The 19,460-nt window shown below is 41.9% G+C and overlaps 1 protein-coding gene across 3 annotated transcripts in view; it reads left to right on the top strand.

The window, feature by feature from the left end:
• The window catches only part of LOC111144009 (membrane associated guanylate kinase, WW and PDZ domain containing 1), a 633,428-nt gene that overhangs the window by 605,787 nt on the left and 8,181 nt on the right, over positions 1-19,460 (top strand). For 2 of the 3 annotated variants that reach the window (XM_022498068.1, XM_022498069.1), the window contains 6 exons: positions 2,457-2,548; positions 4,165-4,357; positions 6,681-6,974; positions 9,946-10,146; positions 18,651-18,744; positions 18,888-18,948. In XM_022498068.1, the coding sequence (XP_022353776.1) occupies positions 2,457-2,548; positions 4,165-4,357; positions 6,681-6,974; positions 9,946-10,146; positions 18,651-18,744; positions 18,888-18,948 (935 nt within the window). Of the gene's footprint in view, positions 1-2,456; positions 2,549-4,164; positions 4,358-6,680; positions 6,975-9,942; positions 10,147-18,650; positions 18,745-18,887; positions 18,949-19,460 lie in introns of all 3 variants that reach the window. The other variant, XM_022498070.1, reaches the window with a different exon arrangement.

Below are 19,460 nucleotides of genomic sequence, written 5' to 3'. Positions count from 1 at the left end.
AAAGAAAAGAAAAGAAAAGGGTGATATTAATATCAGAAAGATAATTCTTCCCTGCTGCCTCCTGAAAACTCCATTCTTATAAAATCTGCCCAAAATAAAGAAAAGATTAAAACATTTGTTGGGGGAAGGGGTGGTCTGGAATCTTCAGTGCCCCTGAGAAGACGTAGCAGCAGAGAACACAAAAGAGAGAAATCCTGTAATTCTGTAACACGGTTCCCCGCTGCTTTATTCACCTAGGTTATAGATTTGGGTACATGGAAATGGAATTTGTTTGGTGGAAGAATATAATGATAAAATGCCAAAGTCCAGGTGCCAAAAGACTTTCTTTGTAACATGTCTGCGTTGGTGTATTGTGTTTGTGTCTGTGTTTTCTTAGCTCATCATTGGTATCTTCAACATCTTTGGTGTCCTTGGACATCTTCCTTTTCAACAGGAAGCTCTTCAAATAAATTTGCCATTTCCCCCATTGATTCCCAGATGCAAGCGCTATTTTCCGATGGACTAAACTGTATGATAAGCCTACATCTTTTGGCCACAACCACCCATACATAATCATGACATCTGACACCTAAACGAGCAAATGAAGGCAGAAACTCGCTACCTTTGGTGTCCCTGTAGCATGAGCAAGTGTTCTTGTGTTAAATGATGCTGAGAAAAATGGATAGAGGCTGGAAGTCTCTGCAGAGATCCTTCCCTTGTTTGCAAAGGGCTCAGCAGACTTAAGGCAGACTCTGCCAGGAACCTAGTGCTGGCCGGAAAGCACCCGTGTTCTATTTTGGAAATAATCCTCCTGCCTGAGTGAACCCAATACAGAGTCCCAACCTGATTTAATTTGTTGTTTCAGTGAGGCTATTAGAGCAAATATCCTGTAGCCAGCTACTCGAACAGAAAGAAAATATCATTACCTTAGCGTGCTCAAGAAAATATCTTTCTCCGATTGTGTTGAGGGGAGTCCTATGACATAGCTAACTGCACGTTCCGTGGGGTCTTACAACTTAGCCTCCGCAATTACAATAAAAAAGCAATGGGCATAAAGCACCCTGTAAAGCCTGGCGCATTAAGATAGCTCAGGCAAAAATACTGGATTCAACTTCTCTAACTTGTACTTACCTGTTCATTTAGTTTCTTCTCTCTCTGTGTATTCATATACCGTACATTTGAAGGCAGTGGGTGAGTCACTCTTGCCAACTTGAAATCCCAACAACTGCCTTCTTCCCTACCTCACTGCACAAAATTGAAGAAGATGAGAACTAAACTTTCAGGCCTACACACTCCTTCAATCCCGAACCCAATTAATTAAGTAAACCAGAAAGTAGGTAGAACAGTATTTGAAATTCTCCTTTAGGGTTCACTGCCACAGAACCAATTTTTTCTTTAAGTAAAAGATGTATCATTTTAAAGACCATAAAACACACTCTTGTATACATTAAAATATGAAAGAAGAATTAACGAGAAATAACTTTTGTATTACCTTAGTGAAGTGACAGAGTCGTGGTACATAGAACAGATTCAGGTAAATTTCAGGTAAAGTGAGCATCGTCTTACAGAAATGATTTTTCTTCTAATAAATGAGGTTTTTATTTTATAGCTCAGGCCCTTACTGAGTTTTCAGAGTAAAATACCAAGCTATTGGATATTAAGTGAAACTTACAATTTTAAAATATCATAGGCAAATTCTGGAGCAAAGCACTCATTCCAGCGATAAAATGAGAAAATAAGGAAATTTGAGATTGAACATTTTTGTAGTCACCATTCGTGTTGAGAATATGGAAGGCTGGCTCCTTTTTGGTAATACGACTGAAATCATAATAAACATTGAAAACTGGAAGTATTAGGATGCCCAAGAGTAACTTTTGGCAAAAATGATCTAACAAAATCAAATTATTGGGTTGCCGATCTCGATTATTCTAAAGCAAGAAAAAGTGACGTCTTTCAAAAGCTGAAAACTCTTTTTCGCTCAGGTTGTTTTCTTTCACCCGCTACTTGGTATAACATCAGATGACTTATCAGGGCTTCTGAGTCCCCAGAGCGAGCTTCTGTTTCCGTGGTCACTGTGACTCAGCGTGAGCTCCCTCCTCAGATGTGAGCACCCACTTTGTGGATCAGCACAGGGTGATTTTTAATTTACTTAAATTCTCTGGCAACAATACCAAGGACAGTGGACAACACTGACTTCTGGCTTAGTCCGGGATAATGGCTTGGGCTTGATTAGGAATTATCAAACTGTGATTAGTCCTTTGAAAAAACGTAGGGCTCGGTGACCGCTCCCACTGTTTGTTTCCGCCTAGTGTCCTCTTGTAATTTTATCCACCCAGATTTTTTCGCTTCCTTCTCTGTTGGAAAGCTGTCATCTGCTCAAGCATCATCAGGATTATTCCTATAACTGTGTTCACCTTAAGGGTATGCTTCCTTCGATCAGAGAAATCACCTCCCTCTTCCTTCTTTCTTCTCTGCAGTTCCGGACTACCAAGAACAGGACATCTTCCTGTGGAGAAAAGAGACTGGATTTGGATTTAGGATTCTGGGTGGAAATGAACCAGGGGAACCTGTGAGTCTCTTGTGTACCTCTGTTTTCTAAGATAGCGACGCAAATTGGCAGCAGTGGCAAATGACTAAGATTTGAGTCCAGCTAGGTGCAACACGGACTGTGGTTGCATTTCAAGAAGTGTGGGTGAGCTGTCGGGTTTTGTGGAGCTCCTTTTGTCTTGAGGAAGAAGAGACTAGTTCCCTTCTTTAAAGTTTGTACTCGTGGCAATATTAAAAGTGGAAGCTCCAGCACTTGGAGCTCCCCACCCAAGAAAATGAAAACAAAAAGCAAAATAATAGGCATCAACTAATAAAACAACTCCATTGTTTTATGGAGTTGGAAGCCCGAGCCTTCCAGCCAGATCTGTTAAATTGGCCAGCAGGGAGTGGGCTTTGAGTATTGAGGAGCTAATGCATAGAGAGTGCTTGAGGAGACCTGAAAGATCAGAGGCCGTAGGACCACTGTCTTCACAAAGGTGGACAAAGAACCCTGAACAAGAATCAGCAGACATCCTACCTCCCTGGCCCTCCGTTCCCTCACCTTGAGAATAAATCTGTGTCACAATCCAGGAATGTTGTAAAAGGAGAAGAGAAAACTAAAGATAAACACTGTTAATTTCCTTATCATAAAAACAGCTGTTATTTTTTTGAGCACTTACTATGTGCCAGACCCCACGCTAATGGCTTTTAACATGCATTTTCTCATTTCTCCACCAAGTCCCAGAATGTAGCCCCAGGTTCCAAATTATCAAATAAAGACACAGAAGAGTTAATTAATGTACTCAAGATCATAACCTTAGTAAAGGGGAGGGACAGGAAAGGGTCTGACTTCAGGGTCTACATTCTTAACCACTCCTTTGTCAAAGTTCTTTGTAAACTGTAAGTACCATCTAAAGGTAGTTACAGCATTATTATCTAGTGAGGAGGCAAGGAAAACACAAATATTTTCACTAAGGTTTAATGAAGGGTGAGTGTAATAAGACACTAACTATAAAGACAGCTCTGCATGCCACTGCTGAAAGTACAGAAATGGGATGTCAAACCAGACTTTGCATGATTCATTGCCTCATTGAGCAGTATTTACGGTACATTCCCTATCGCTAGGCATAGAGCTGGACCTGTAAAGAAAAGTAGTATTACTATTACAATTTCCAGAGTTTTCTGGAAGGAGGGTTCTAAGGCAAACAGAGAAGGAGAAGAGATTTTTGCAAATGCAGGAATAAAGCAATGTATTTCTGCAAAAGGGAAAAAGACTGAGTCCTCCCCAGACCCCAGATAAAGGTCAAGGAATCAACCAAGAAAACAGTGTTACTTTCGGGACGCCTGGCTGACTCAGTCAGTGGAGCAGGCAAGTCTTTATCTCGGGGTCGTGGGTTAGAGCCCCATATGGGGTGTAGAGATGACTAAAAAGAATAATAATAAACTTAAAAAAAAAAAAGAAATAGTTGCTTTTCCACCATTTAAGAATTACTGTAGCACCTATCACCATGACCTGGTACCCAGTGGGTGCTTAATAAATTTAGGGCACAGAGGCAGACATGAACGAATGAGTTGACTTGTTCTCAGAAATGTGAAGGCCATCAGTATAATAGTAAACCAAAAGGTCAACGTTTCATCCATCATCCAATTACTCCACAGATTTATATCGGTCACATCGTACCGCTGGGTGCTGCCGATACAGACGGCCGTCTGAGGTCTGGAGATGAATTAATCTGTGTGGATGGGACACCGGTAATTGGAAAATCACACCAGCTTGTGGTCCAGCTTATGCAACAAGCTGCCAAGCAAGGCCACGTCAACCTCACGGTGCGGCGTAAAGTGGTGTTTGCAGGTACGTTTTCGTTTATCCCGTTAGACAGCGCTTGGTCGCTGGGTGCACAGAAGAGGCCCCCTTCCTGCGTCTGCCTCCTCCAGCATCTATTTTAGCAAATCTTTGCAAATGTGATTAAGCTCAGACTTTCCAGATGGTTTGCTTCTCTCAAATCCGGCAAAACTACTGTCATTCAGAAGTACTTTAAAGTGCCATTCATGCACATTCAGCAAAACCTTCTAGAAGAGGACTAGTTGAATATATCCTCCCTGTCCTCATCTCCCCGCCAACCAGAACGTAGTCACCTCTCCATTTGATGTTAATTCTCAGCCAAAAAGATCATTATAAAAGGCAGGAATGCTATAGCTTCAAGGTACAAGAACAAAAATTAGTTTTGTGCCACCAAGTAAGTTTAAAAAAAGTTAGTGATGCCTTACTCTGCTGTTGCTGTCATGGGTGAGAAGCCAGTATTTGTTTCCTCTGTAAGAAAGCTGTAGAGATGGCTGGTTCTTGGCCATCTTTGACCCTTTCCCCCGGCCCGCAAGCATTAAAGTACTTGGGTTCTCAAAACATACACACCCTTTCCAGCTCAACTCAAATAAAACCTTCCCTGTGAAGTTCGCTCCTCCTTCCAAGTGCCTTCCAGTTTTGGCATTCCTTCCTTGCCATTTTTGTGAATCATGGTTTCCTTTTGTATCAGAATCTGCCATTTTGAGACAACTCATTGTGTAACCGTCTCCCTCCCATTCACTCACCGACGTCTTGAAAGCACATGCCACATGGGATGTTCACTGTCGGCAGCCCCCAGCTCAAAATAGTCAAGACAGAATGCAGAAAAAGCAGACTGTTGTATCACTTGAATTACTGAAGAAATATGACATGAAATATTGTCATTTCTTCAGAGCTTTAATATTTGTGAAACAGATGTTTACAAACGAAATGAACTGGCCCTTTGTTGAAAAAAAAATTGTCTCACTCACTTACGTGGCATATAATTAATTATAGAATTAAGATATCAGATTCCAGGGTGAGAGTCCTACCTTACTGAAACCGTGGAAAACGGTGTTGTTAATAAGTCATGGATTATGCCCAGAGAGCTCACTGATGGCCTCAGAATATTTCTTAAAATGGTATTCCACGCAGTCAGTAGCAGTCAGTTAGAAATGGCTTTTGAGATAGGATGAAAACGTTCAATTTCACTGATCCAAATAAAAATAATAGAGCTGTGTGATTTTTGTTTGTTTCAGATTTGTTTCTTAAATGTTAAATATTTGGGGGTTTTAGTGCTAAGTCAAAGGCATGTTAAATCTGTAAGAGACATTAGACTGAATTCAATAAGCCGGTCACAAAAGGGCAAACCTGGTGTGAGCCCCTTATATGATAGACCAAGAGAAGTCAGATTCATAGAGACAGAAAGCCAAATGGTGGTTGCCAGGGGTTGGTGGAGGGAGGGATGGTTTGTTAGTGTTGGATGGGTACAGAGCATCCTTTTTGGAAGATGAGGTTCTGGAGATGGATGGTGGGGATGGTTGCAAGTTGCTGTGACTGGACTTAATGCCACTGAACTATAAACTTAAAAATGGTTAAGGTGTTAAATTTGATGTTGTGTATGTTTTACCACAATAAAAAGAAATAGATGAAGGGAGAAGCTTCGAGAATAAATGTCTTAACACAAGACCCACATTTTGTGTGTGGCATCAGATCTGGGTCACTCCTGCTTATTATTATGGCTATTTTGGTGTGCTTTATCCTGTCACCTGATGGAACAATAAAATGGGGACTCTGAGGAAGGCTGACGTACCCAGGAGTGTGATCAGAGTAGACAATGACATCTGGAAAGTAGGAAGAGAACCTAAGTGTACCTCTGACGGGTGTTGTCAAGAATCCCACCGTAGGGTAACTTTAATGGTCCAGTCAACCTGCCCAGTCCGGTGTGATGGAAAAATGGAAAGCAGCACTGTTTGGCAGGCTGAGCAGCCATGTGACTCTTGAGGGCAATGACAGGTGAACGTGCACTGAGGTCTGTGCTGTAAAAGTGGGGGTCCTTACAGGTGCGGACCACACCCACGCTTCTGCTCCCCTTCCTCTGATTCTTGCCCTGGGAAGCAGTTCAGAGGGGCTAGTGGCAGCCACGTGGAACCTGAGAGCGGAAGCTGACATTCAGTATGCTGTGGTCCCCTGGGCTGCCTTCCCGTGGGCTCCTGGCGGCAGCTGCTGGACACGGGCTACTTAAGGGAGAAGGGGTGGGGCCTCCTTGCAATGCTGTGGCGCGCAGGCAGCAGGCAGGCGGAGCAGGAAGGGGGGGTGGCTGAGTCCGGCCCCCCACCCTCTCTCTCTCCTGCAGCCCCCAAAGCCGAGAACGAGGTGCCCTCGCCGGCCTCCTCCCATCACAGCAGCAACCAGCCCGCGTCGCTGACGGAGGAGAAGCGCACCCCGCAGGGCAGCCAGAACTCCCTGAACACGGTGAGCTCCGGCAGCGGGAGCACCAGCGGCATCGGCAGCGGCGGCGGCGGGGGCAGCGGCGTGGTCAGCACGGCCGTGCAGCCCTACGACGTGGAGATCCGGCGCGGCGAGAACGAGGGCTTCGGCTTCGTCATCGTGTCCTCGGTGAGCAGGCCCGAGGCCGGCACGACTTTCGGTGAGTGTCCCGTCCACTCCCCCGGAAGCTTCCCGGGCTGCCCGCGGGGAGCACAAGGGCGTTGTGCTGCAAAGGAAGGAGGGCCAAAATCTCATTAACAGAAATGCCTTCATGCTTTTCGCTGCAGGTAATTAAAGTCTTAATTGGGGATGGAGAGTCTGTTCCATAGCTTTTCCCCTCCTAAAGGTTGGATTTCTTTCCTTTTAACCTTTCGACTTCCATGCAGAATGCGTGTTCACACGCACACAACTTCAAGCATAAATGAAATTTGCTTGAAATTTGAAGAGCGACCCCTTGACAGTGTAGAGTGAGAAATCATGGGCAAAGAATGCCTTTGTGAGGTTCTGAGTAGGATAGCTCACCAGGCAGAAGTTTTCTGAATAAGCATATGGCTATAAAAATGCCTAGGGAATAGTACCAATAGAGAGTCAACATCAGCACATGAAGTGCCGGGTCCACCTTACTGTGTCCTTTCGATACTCTGTCCACATCTGACATTTTTAAATGTTAAAAAATAATACTTTTACCATTATCTGCTTAAGAATCTAGTTAAGATCTGAGTTAAGAGCCATTTGTCTTCACTGCCCTTGAATCCCAGCAGGCTGATTTTTCAAATCTTATCCAGATGTTGGGGGTTTTAGCAGAATATGGAGAAATGCAGTTGTCACCCTCTCAGAAGGTTAACTAGCAAAGGCAAACAGGACCCACATGAGTCCAAGAAACTAGAAATCTGTGAATCTATTAACAGATTATAAAAATGTACTCTAAAAATGATCCATCTTCCTCATTAGATAAAAAGTCACCTGTTAATCCCCCAAGCACATTTGTTCATTAATGCCGAATAGGGTGGGAGATGGGGAAGGGCTATGCAGGCTTTGAAATTTACTCTGCTGTTTCCCAAATGACTTGTCCACAAGAGTCTGATAACCAGTGGCCCAGGTCACTGGTGACTAAGATCAGGCAAGGTGCTCCTTCCCTTCAGCTTTCCGATCCGGTAGAACTCCCTTTACCGTCATGTAGTCTTTGTATGTTGCTTCCTGCTAAAGCCATTTCCCCTGAGGTCTGTTCACTAGGAGACTGAGTCAGTCCAGTCTATGCATGTGTAGCTACAGTAACAAAAACCATTACTAACAGTGCTTTTGGGAGCTCCATTAACAGAGTTATCACGGCATGTCATGAATGGATGATTGGACACCAAGGCAAGGTTTTGGGGGTTTTGTTCGTAAATTAATTTGGGGGACTTTTCTGCTTAATTTAAAAATCTAAAGAAAGGCAAGGGGGGAAGAATTCCCATTGCTATCTTCAGAGCTACGATTTGATTGTCCCCGTGCACCCCCTATGTCCTCAGGATTTCTGAATGGTCGGCTTCAATTTTACAATGAGATAGATATGTCAGGTGGGAGGCTCTGTTATTTAATGAATATAAGTGTCTTCTCACAATCTGGTCTGTGATCGTTTTCCTCTGGCTCTTCTTAAACAAATTCCACTTTCCCTAATACCTTGCATGAGACTTCTGTTTCAGACTACGCAGAGCTTTCCTCACACCTGCTGTTTGATACCGTTCTCACGGGGGTTGTCCATGGAGAGGGGTTCCACTTAATCTGGACCTTGGATTTGAGTATGGAAGCCTACCAGACCTGCCTTTTGGATTCCAAAAGACCATTAGCTTCCTTTTTAAAGATTCTGTGGCCTTGACCTTACATGCAATGATACACACTCAGGCAAAGATGCTGAAAAACCAAAGAAATTATAATCCCCTCTCCCCCCATTTTATCCTCAAGGTCCAAATTATGACAGAAGTGCCTGCTTGGTTAGTTTCAGTGTCTCCCACATTCATTTTATCATCCTTTCCAAAAGGTGACTCTCCTGTATAACTAGCTTCACAGTCCTCAGAAAGATGAATTCTCAAAATAGGTAAACATGCGTTTGATGGTAGACCCTATGTCAGGACTCAAAGCCAGTCTCCCTCCCCTCTCTAGAAGTTAGCAGTACTTGTGGTTGTGACATGGGGTGCCTCAGAGTGCATGGAAAGCTTTCCTCTTCACATGTATTTTTCCTGGTTTTCACATCATAGATGTGCAATCACTGATCAGGAAAAAGGAAATGATCAAAGGAGAGGGCCGAAGAAGGATTTGAACCTAGCTTTGGATCACTGTCCTTAGCCTGAGTAGATACCAGGTTTTCAGAGTCCTAGGAGGGGATTTTTGTGAGGAAGGAGGAGTATTTCAGACCTAATGAGCCATCTGGGGAGGGGGGGCTACCCTGAAAGCATAGGGGATGGGCTGATTGAACAAAGGTCATAAAAGGAGAAATAGGGGTCACGCTTGGATGGCTTTGTTGGCTTATGTCTTGTAATTGTGCCTTTTTCCTAAAGCTTTCATCATTCTGGATAGAAGGCAGCAAGACTAAGTGTTTGTCCATTAGGTGTTTTCAGGGGGAATTTTGGTGGTAGCAGACGTTCATGCCTCCCCAGACGCCTAGTGATTATTTTTTTCTAAATGGAGAAAGAACAAAACATTGGCAGAAGCTTAAACAGCAGCTGGCAAAAATGAAGTGACGCGAACACGGAATGTGTAAAAACATCCATCCCAGAGCCGGGCTTCACATTTGCAGACCCAGAATAAGCTGATAGCGAATTATTTTGGGGCTTTTGAGAATCTCTGAAGTTGCTAAATATCACCAATTTTGTCAGTGATCGAAGGAGGGAAGCTGGGGTTTTCCCCACATTTGGAGCGGGGCAGGGAGCACAGTGGGGAGGGGCCTCCGCAGGGCGGCAGCCCCTCCCACGCAGGCCCTGAGTGTTGCCCAGGTTTTGACCATCGGCACAGAGCTCTCCTTTAATAACATTTGCTTAATGCTTTAATTAATTAACACTTAACCTTCTCTTTCCCTTTTCAACCCTTTTTCTCCTCCCTTCGCTATATTCCCACGTAACTTAAAAAAATAAAATAAAAACTCAATACCAAAGCAGGCAATGCATGTGTGGCTATGCCTCACAAAATAGGTCGGATTATTGAGGGGAGTCCTGCAGACCGATGTGGCAAGCTGAAAGTGGGAGACCGGATCCTGGCAGTGAATGGATGTTCCATCACCAACAAGTCCCATTCAGACATTGTCAACCTAATCAAGGAAGCAGGAAACACAGTTACCCTCCGCATCATTCCCGGGGATGGTAAAGTATATGTCTTGTGTCTCTCATTCCCTCTCGAGCTCTTTCTGGGTCTCTCTTTCTCTCTCTCCCTCTGTCTCCCTGTCATCAGGATCCATGTAATAGAAGAGTGTTGACTGAGACGCAGGCTCACCCCTCCCTAAGGATCATACCCATCCTACAGATGTAAGCCACCATTACTAAACCTCACCGCCCCCCTCTCTTTTACGTAATCCTCTGCCTGTGACCCTGTGTTGCTGCAGATACAAACATTGCAGAAAATCTTAACTTTCCCCGTCTTATTTTGGTTTTGGTACCCTTGTCCTTACAATGATAGAGTAGTTTGAATACAGGCGGTAAAGATCCTCTGATGTTCTATCTGGAAATCATTAAAGTTTTGTTTTGTTTTGTTTTAAATCACTGAAATTTAACTGTATGAAGGGTGCCTGGCTGGCTCAGTCAGTAGAGAATGCAACTCTTGATCTCAGAGTCATGAGTTCAGCTTACTTAAAGACAAATTAATAAATTAAATAAAATAATTTTTTAAAGATTTTTTTTATTTATTTGACAGAGAAAGAGATCACAAGTAGGCAGAGAGGCAGTCAGAAAGAGAGAGAGGGAAGCAGGCTCCCCGCTGAGCAGAGAGCCCAATGCGGGGCTCGATCCCAGGACCCCGAGACCATGACCTAGCCAAAGGGAGAGGCTTAACCCACTGAGCCACCCAGGTGCCCCTAAATAAAAACTAAAATTTAACTGTATGATATGGTGACACCACAAAACCTACATGGGGACAATTCAGAGCCAATCCCTTTTTTTTTTTTTCCCCCCAGAATAAGTGAATATATGGAAGGTTTTTGTTGAATAAGAGATCCTTAGGGTTTGTGCCTACTTGGTTTGTCTAATTTTTGCATGTGGGTGAAAAAAAGAGTAAAACCTCTTTTTTGATAGGTTATATCTGCATTAAACTAGGACTGTTTTTGTTTGTTAGTTTGCTTGATCATTTGGTTAAATTGAAATCTTGTTTCTTTTATACCATTGGTGATTCTGCCCCCGAGGGGACATTCGGCACTGTCTGGAGTGGGTGCTAATGGGGTTTAGCAGTTAAAGGCCAGGGATGCTTCCTAACCTCCTACAGCCTATAGGATAGCCCCACACAATGTGAAGTTATACAGCAGAAAGTATCAATGCTCATTATTCCTATCTTTTTTAAGATTGACTTATTTATTTTAGGAGGAGAGGGTGTAAGAGTGAACGGGAGGAGCAGGGGTCAGAAGGAGGGGGAGAGAGAGAATATCAAGTAGACTGTGCTGGGCACAGAGCTGACACAGGATTCGATCTCACGATCCTGAGATCATGACCTGAGCCAAAATTGAGAGCTGACACTTCACTGAGTGAGCCACCCAGGCACCCCACTCATTATTCATATTCAATAAAGATGAAGTTGATACACTGATGTCGCTAAATATACATTCATCAGAGAATTAAGTCCTGAATACGGACTCAACCTAAGCAGACTTTGCCTTTGGGAGGAAAGTGCTACTTGTCTCAAATGTTTCCATGTCTTTTTGTTTGTAATTACTATATGTGTTATAAAATAAAATACATATTCTAAAAGTCAGTATTCTTCAAGAAGAAATGTAGTTTGAGGAGATAGTGTGATAAAAATTCTATGTCCTTGGGCCACCTGAGTGGCTCAGTCGGTTAAGCATCTGCCTTCAGCTCAGGTCATGATCCTGGGGTCCTGGGATCGAGCCCCAAATCAGGCTCCCTGCTCAGCATGGAGTAGGCTCTTCCCTCTCCCTCTGCTCCTCCCCCTTGCTTGAGCTCTCTCTCTCTCTCAGATAAATAAAGAAGACCTTTAAAAAAAAAAAAAAAAATCTGTCCTTGATCTGTAAAATAAGAAAATCAGAGATTTTATCTGAAAGTAATTCACCAAATGAATATTTGTATAGTTGGTAGAAAGCAATCCCTATTAGTTTCAAATTCAAGTGGTGTAAACTGTGAAAAGAAAATAAATCCTAAACCAAACAATAAATATTTGAAAATTGTCGGTTCCAAAACCAGAGAATTTTCTCTGAGCCAAAAATACCCCATACCAAATGTGGAGGAAAAAATAGCTCCTTGATTGCTGTTCTCCTTCACCCTGCCTCAGATGCATGGTAATTTACCATGTGGTTTGAGGGTCCATTCCACCAGTTCACCACTCTGGAAGGCAATTGCAATTTAGGAATGTGATCACAGGATGATAGAACATAGGTTCCTAATGGAAAGGATGAAGGAAGCCAGAAAAATTAAGTGAGAAGTGGTTGAGAGAGCCAAATGTAGTATATAAATTTAGGTACATCTATCTGCATACCGTACAGAGATTTCAAAAAATGAATCCAGAGGAATGCAACACAGGCATTGAGTTGCTATGTCTATATTGGTCAGTCTTAATGTGGGAAGGATAATGTCCAAAGAAGGAAGGAAGGAGGGAAGGAAAGTAACTCCTTGAGGGAAGGGCTTAGAAAAAGAGTTTGAAATCAGGAAAGATACAAATATGCAAAAGCAACTTATACTACTGTGCACATACTAAGTATTGACTTAATTTAATAAAATGCAATGGAAAAGTTTTGGAAAAATCTGAACACCAAAAAAAAAAAAAAAAAAAAAAAATAGTGCAAGGTGAATTATCCAGTAGCGGTTGTCAGTAAAAAGGCATTTTTTTTTAACTTCAATACTTAAAAATTATGAAATTCCGCTAGACACATCATATACTCTCTTGGCGAGAAGTAAATGTGACAGCTGATACAATGTAGTTGAGGACCCATGTGCTACCCAGGATGTGATTTCATCCCCAGATTCTGCAGTAGTTCATTGCCATGATAATAAAACTCATCATCAATTACTCTGTAAATTTCAGAAGCCAGGTAAAGGAAATCAAGTTTGACAGAGGGTGGATTTCTGATGCTCCTCTTCTTAATGGGGCCAAAAATGGCTGCCTTGGAAATTAAAATTGAGGCAGGGGAGTCGGATTTCTGGAGAAATGTTGGAATAATCCAGGAGAAGTTTGCAAACACTTAGAAGACAGAGTGACCATGAATGAAAGTCTGATGGAGGGAAACACATGGCAGATCACTTCCTTTCTGCAAAGGTGTGATAGAAGTAGAGAACTGTAGAATAAAAGGGAATTTCTGTTAGGGACCTCTGCTTTCCTTCACACCTTTCACATGAATGGTTAATTCATCAAGTAGCCCAAAGACAGTTTGTGTTGTGGTCCTTGCAAGGAGACTTAAGTTCTTAGAAACCCATGTTATCCCAAGTACTTTCGTCAGAAACCCTGGGAGGCACTTTAAGAAGATGGGAAAACACGCTGTCTTTTGGGTAGAGCACAGAACCCACTCAGGATCCACTTCTTTCCCTAGCTCCTGGTACCTAATTCTTTTTTTCTTGTCATTGTTGTACTTTCTCAACTTATTTCTGTATTTTCCCTAACTCTGCTTCTCCCATTTCTCTGTGGCCCCTTCAAACAAAGATTGGGAAACATGACTTTTCCTTTATTTGGCTTATTCTGTTCCTAGAAGGCCTGCCTTCCCACATCTTGGACAGGGCTAGATCGAGGGTCCTCACCTTGTCTGCTTTTAACTATCTTTGGGACCAGAGTGGGAGGTGCAACGGAGGCAGAACATTTTGTCCTATGAGATGTGAGCAGAGGATAATAACTATGTAAAGGCAGCACAGAAAGGCCCAGAGGAATAGCCAAACATACTGAATCTGAACTTGACATCCGACAAGTCAAGCCACACGTTTCCTACAACTCACTTTCTGTAGAAATAGTCTGTGAAATCTGGGTGGGAATGAGACTTTAATCAGACAAGGCAAACCCTTGGCTTATTCAAACTAACACAGAACCATCCATATGAATCAAGTTCTAGATATTTATAAGCTTAAAATAAGTTACTTATATTAAGTCTTAAATTCAGACCACTCTGATTCAAAGTATTTGTTATATAGGAGGTAAGGGCATGGCAACCCAAACGTGGCTATTTCCTTGGCAAAGGCATAGAATGGTATAAATATCTCAATAGAAGGCTCTGTGGTTCCGATAGCTTGCAAAAGGGATAGGGTAAAAGGAAGAGGGTTCCAACCATAACACATGTTGGAAGTCTCCCAGAGCTTCAAATATTTATGGGATTCAAATTTTCAAACACTTCCTTTAGATATTTATTACATGTGTGTTTATGCATTCAAATATTTATGAAAGAAATGATTGTATCCCTTGTTGATTTGTTTGGCTCTGTAGTGTGGATTCTGTACCGCACACTTAAGGTATTAACATGGGGTCTAGGTTGGAACTGTAATCACTTGTCATGGAGATACTGAAACCCAAGGTAGAAGCTCCTGTCAGAAGTTAGTGCCCTGATTTAGCACAACACCATGATACTGCCTTGAGATCCAGCATATGCTTTGCTTCAGACGTGATTGATATGGAAAGTGTAGTAATATCTATTTTCATTCCTCTGAGAGAACTAAAGTAGGTGTAAACACTGTTTAATAAATGATAGAGGACATTTTCTGGAATTTATCATCAAAATAGCCAATCTGTCCATGTATCTTGAAGTTTTAAAAGTCAAATACATTGACATCCATTCATAATAACTGTGCTGGAGGAGGCTCTTTTATCTGGCCCTTGTTTTATGGAGCAGGTTTTATTTGGGGATGGAGCTGTAGATCTGTGATAATGGCCTTTATCTCTGTATTTTAAAAAGCTAGAGAGAATTTCAACACATAAAGTCTTGGTATAATTCTAAATGAAGACTTGAAAGTTTAATAAAAATAAGTATAACTTTATTGATATAAAAGCATCCTGGAAATCCGGGGTATGCTAAAAATTATTTAAGTGCTTAGAAGATGGCTCATGAAATCTTGAGTCAAAGCAGAGTATTTTTTTTTTATTTTTTTTTTTAAGATTTTATTTATTTATCTGACAGACAGAGATCACAAGTACGCAGAGAGACAGGCAGAGAGAGAGAGGGAAGCAGGCTCCCTGCCGAGCAGAGAGCCCGATATGCGGCTCGATCCCAGGACCCTGAGAACATAACCTGAGCCGAAGGCAGAGGCTTTAACCCGCTGAGCCACCCAAGCGCCCCAAGTATTTTGTTTTTTAATTAAGCTGTGATAGTTGGTGGTATTTATGCAGTAAGATAAAGGCACTGCTTCTTTGAAAGGAACACACCAACCAATTAGATAGGATTTCCTTGATACTGACACACAATTCCCTTGTCAGTGGGAATAAGACTCTGGATGACTTTGGGCATGTTACCTACCCTTCCTAAACCTAAGTGTCTCTATCTGTAAAGTGGGGGAATAACTGCCCCAATTTCATTGAGTTGTAAGAATGAAAAGGAAATGCACTTAGCACAAAGCTTGGCACTTCGTAAACTATCAAGAAATGGTGGTGGCTCAGAGATTAAGAAATACAGCAATAGGAGGAAAATTCAGTGTGCTCAAATAATCATTTGCATATAAATGTTAATTTTTTAAATGCTTAAAGTTAATCTTCAAAACAGATTTGCATATAAATATGCAGAAAATAGCAAGCGAAAGATAGGAGGAACATTAATAAAAGAATTCTATTTATATGTGTATTGAGTGATTATCTGTCATAACTCATCAACTCATGAAAGCACAGAAATTTAAAAAAAAAAAAACAAAAAACCGTTTCAGAATGGGACCTGATCTGCCTTGAAAAACCCTAGCTACCGAAAACACACAAGAACTCAAAAGGGGAACTCCTGCACAATTCAGTAATTATAATCACTTTAATTACAAGGAAACGTACTTTTTGGTATCCTGATTATGATTTCCCCACGGCCCGAACAATCTTGTGATTTCCCAGAGAGTCTCCATAAAATTAATTACAATGAGCAATATTAATTTTTTTAAAGGACCAATACAGGGGTTGATGAAACTTCTAGTGAATCATATTGATAGGCAGTGCGGCCTCTGAGTCTGTTGTTCTGACACAGTGGGTGTACTTTATGGAAAATCACATAGATTTATCACTTGGTTGTGCCAGTTAACTGCACTCATCAAAATGTACTAATAATACGGTTTTAATATTGTAATAACAGTAATAAATACATACTCCCAATAAAAAATGTGCTAATCATCTTTTGCATCGTTTTTAAGTGCCAGGCACTATTCCCAACACTTTGCTCTCAGATGATCTTTACACGAATTTTCTTGGCTACTTCTGTTGTCCTGCAGGGACAGACGAGAAAACTGAGGCATAGGAGGTTTACGTGACTTTGCATAAGTCCCAGCCTATAAATGACTGAGCTGGGGATGCACACTGTCAGACATTCTGAGTCTGGAAGCTGACCTCCTAATGGGACATTATGCTAAGCTGCCTCCCATGAAGCCTGAGGAGCACCACCTCCCCAGCTCAGGGGGCGTTGCAAGGTACATTGGCATAGTATAGGCTCTGATTATGCTTGTAGGGAAAACAAAATACAGACACAGAAAAACACTTCCCTCTATTTCGCCCATTATTTCTCATCCTTAATTGACCACAAGTTCCTTTCCCGCAGAATCTGTAGGTTTAAACAGACCACGGGAAACTTGTCCTAAAAGATGAATTGGATTCACTTTACAGTTTACTTGATCTAGTTACATTTAATTATTAAACTTGTGCCTTAGCTCTCAGCATCCTGGACTTTATGGGTGGAATATAGATTGTTAAAATCATAATTCAGCTTTCTCATTTTGGAGAGCATTTAAGTTCCCATGATAATAAATCAAAAGTAGAAGAGGCAGCAAGGGCCATAGGTACAATAAAGGTGTATGGAGTGCTTATGGTATGTCATACTCTATGGAGCTTTCCATATACTATTATCAAAGAGGAGAGCTATGTTATCATCCCCTTCCATCAGATGAAAAAAATAAGGCATACAGCTAATGAATGGGAAGGGGGATTGGATCTCAAGGCCATGATTTTAACTGTGTAATGCAATAAAATAACAGGAAGCAAGACCCAAGCTGAGTTAATATCCTTAGGAAATTAAAATGGAAGATAGACCATAAGGAATTGGGATTTCAGGGATGCCCTGTCACTCAGGATTACAATGGAGAAGAGATGCAGTCCAGGTATCCCAGGTGGGACTACTTAACACATTTTCCCATAGAAACTGTTATGCATTAGGGTGAGTATATGTATTCTGCAAGCATTAGAGTGCCTACTGTGAACTGGTGGACTCCTAGGAATTTGCAGAATTCACTGCACACTGTGATTTAAATAGGCATTCATAGACTAATCTGAGAACCTAATGACCACATTTAGTATTTTTTTTTAATTTTTAAAGATTTTTTTTATTTTTTTTATTTGTCAGAGATCCCAAGTAGGCAGAGAGGCAGGCAGAGAGAGAGGGGGAAGCAGGCTCCCTGCTGAGCAGAGAGCCCAACGCAGGTCTTGATTCCAGGACTCTGGGATCATGACCTGAGCCAAAGGCAGAGGCTTTAACCCACTGAGCCACCCAGGCACCCCTTTAGTATTTTTCTTGATAAGAAAATGTATGCCAAGTTCCAAACAGTCAATCTAAAAGTGCAACTTACTCATAATTGCGTGCTATCTGCCTTGATCTTAATGGAGAAATAATTAGTAAAAGGCTATATAACCATTACTATGTAAGCGATTACATTTTAATATATGCTAATATATGCATGTTGGTGTGCAGTCTATAGGGCACGCTTGTGAGCGTTTTCAAATTCTGGATCTCCACACTTCTAGAGATTAATGAAGTTGCTTATGAATGTGGTTAGTGGAGAAGAAAGTCCATTTCCATAAGAATGTAATCATATTCATGACATTAGGGTGGCTTCATGATTTATACAACTTATATTTACAAACTCTGGCTCTAATGCAAGTTTTGGAATTCATCTTCCATCAGTGATGCTAGATGAGATCTGCGAAGAACCCCACATTTCCAGTCGTGCTTCATTAGAAGCAGTGAGGAAGAAGGTAGACGTGTGTGCGTGTGTAGTTAACAAGATGTTAGCACACTTCTGATTTTAATATTCACCCGAGGAAACCAAGCAGACTCACGAAACATTGCTGACAAATTGCGGGAAACATTAGTAGAGATTTACTATTTTTACTATTGTTTTTTACCATCAACCGGTACCGTTCTGGGGAGAAGCCGTGCGGGCGTGGTGCAGCATTTTGACGGGACTTTGCCATTTTTAAGTGTCAGGGAGGGAGAGACATGTCCTCTGGGCACAGTTCTACAGTAGCATGTTCTGGGGCAAACACTTCAGTTCATCTGTGGGCATATCACTTGGGAGGAGGGTAATGGAGACCTACATGCCTCATATCACAGATCTTAGAACGGTTCTTTTAGGTCTTCATTGTTTAGAAGTTCAAGTCAGAACAGCTTCAAACAGTGACAGAGAAACCAGACTTGTCTTTCAGATATGGGACTTCTGCTTCCCTCCTGGTTTGATCTCTTCTCCCCGGCCCTCATTCTGTTATGCTCTGTCTCTCCCTGCAGAGTCTTCAAATGCCACTTTGCTGACCAATGCAGAGAAGATTGCCACCATCACCACTACACACACCCCTTCTCAGCAAGGGGCCCAGGAGACCAGGTCAGACACAACTTTAGTTGCTTTTGTTAGCTTTAAGGGAAAAAACTAACTCCTGGCCTGACGATACTCATCCCTGATATTTTTTTTTCCCTTCCTGTTTCCCCCATGGTTTGCTTTTACATTTATTTCTCTCCCTTTGGCAGGAATACCACCAAACCAAAGCCGGAATCTCAGTTTGAGTTCAAAGCACCCCAGGCAACACAGGTGAGGGCCATTCTTCTTTTTTCTCTGTTTGCTTCGCACATTTCCTTCCAACTTTCTGAAGCTATGTTTATGAGATATCTTTTATAAGATACTCTCAATTAAAATAAATAACCTTTTGTGAGAGGATGTACTAAATATGTACTCACATTTAGTTGTCTAGGAAATGACATTTTATTTTACTACCTTTGAAAAATATTCCTAGATACCCTTTCCTAGGTGGGGAAAAAACAAAATCAAAAACCATAATTGCCTCAGGGACTGGCCAGCAGAGAAAGACAAAATCGTGAATATCTACTCATGGTATTCATAACTGTGTTTATGCCAAGAAAATGTCTTTTTGTTGTTGTTGTGGTTAAGGCTTTTCTCAGCCTTGTGAGTTTCGGGTGAGACGCTCAGAGCTAACTGCCCGTCCCGCAGGGTGGTAATAGGGAGCGCACAAACATGCAGGTGAAGCAAATTTGGGAAATATTGGGGGATGATTAAACGGGTTAATTTTGAGTGGCCTTCTCAGA

This window comes from Enhydra lutris, unplaced genomic scaffold, assembly GCF_002288905.1.
Source record: "Enhydra lutris kenyoni isolate GAN:26980312 unplaced genomic scaffold, ASM228890v2 scaffoldscaffold10, whole genome shotgun sequence".
NCBI lineage: Eukaryota > Metazoa > Chordata > Mammalia > Carnivora > Mustelidae > Enhydra > Enhydra lutris.
The sequence above is the reverse complement of the archived record's forward strand: the minus strand, read 5'-3'. Positions and strand labels throughout refer to the sequence as shown.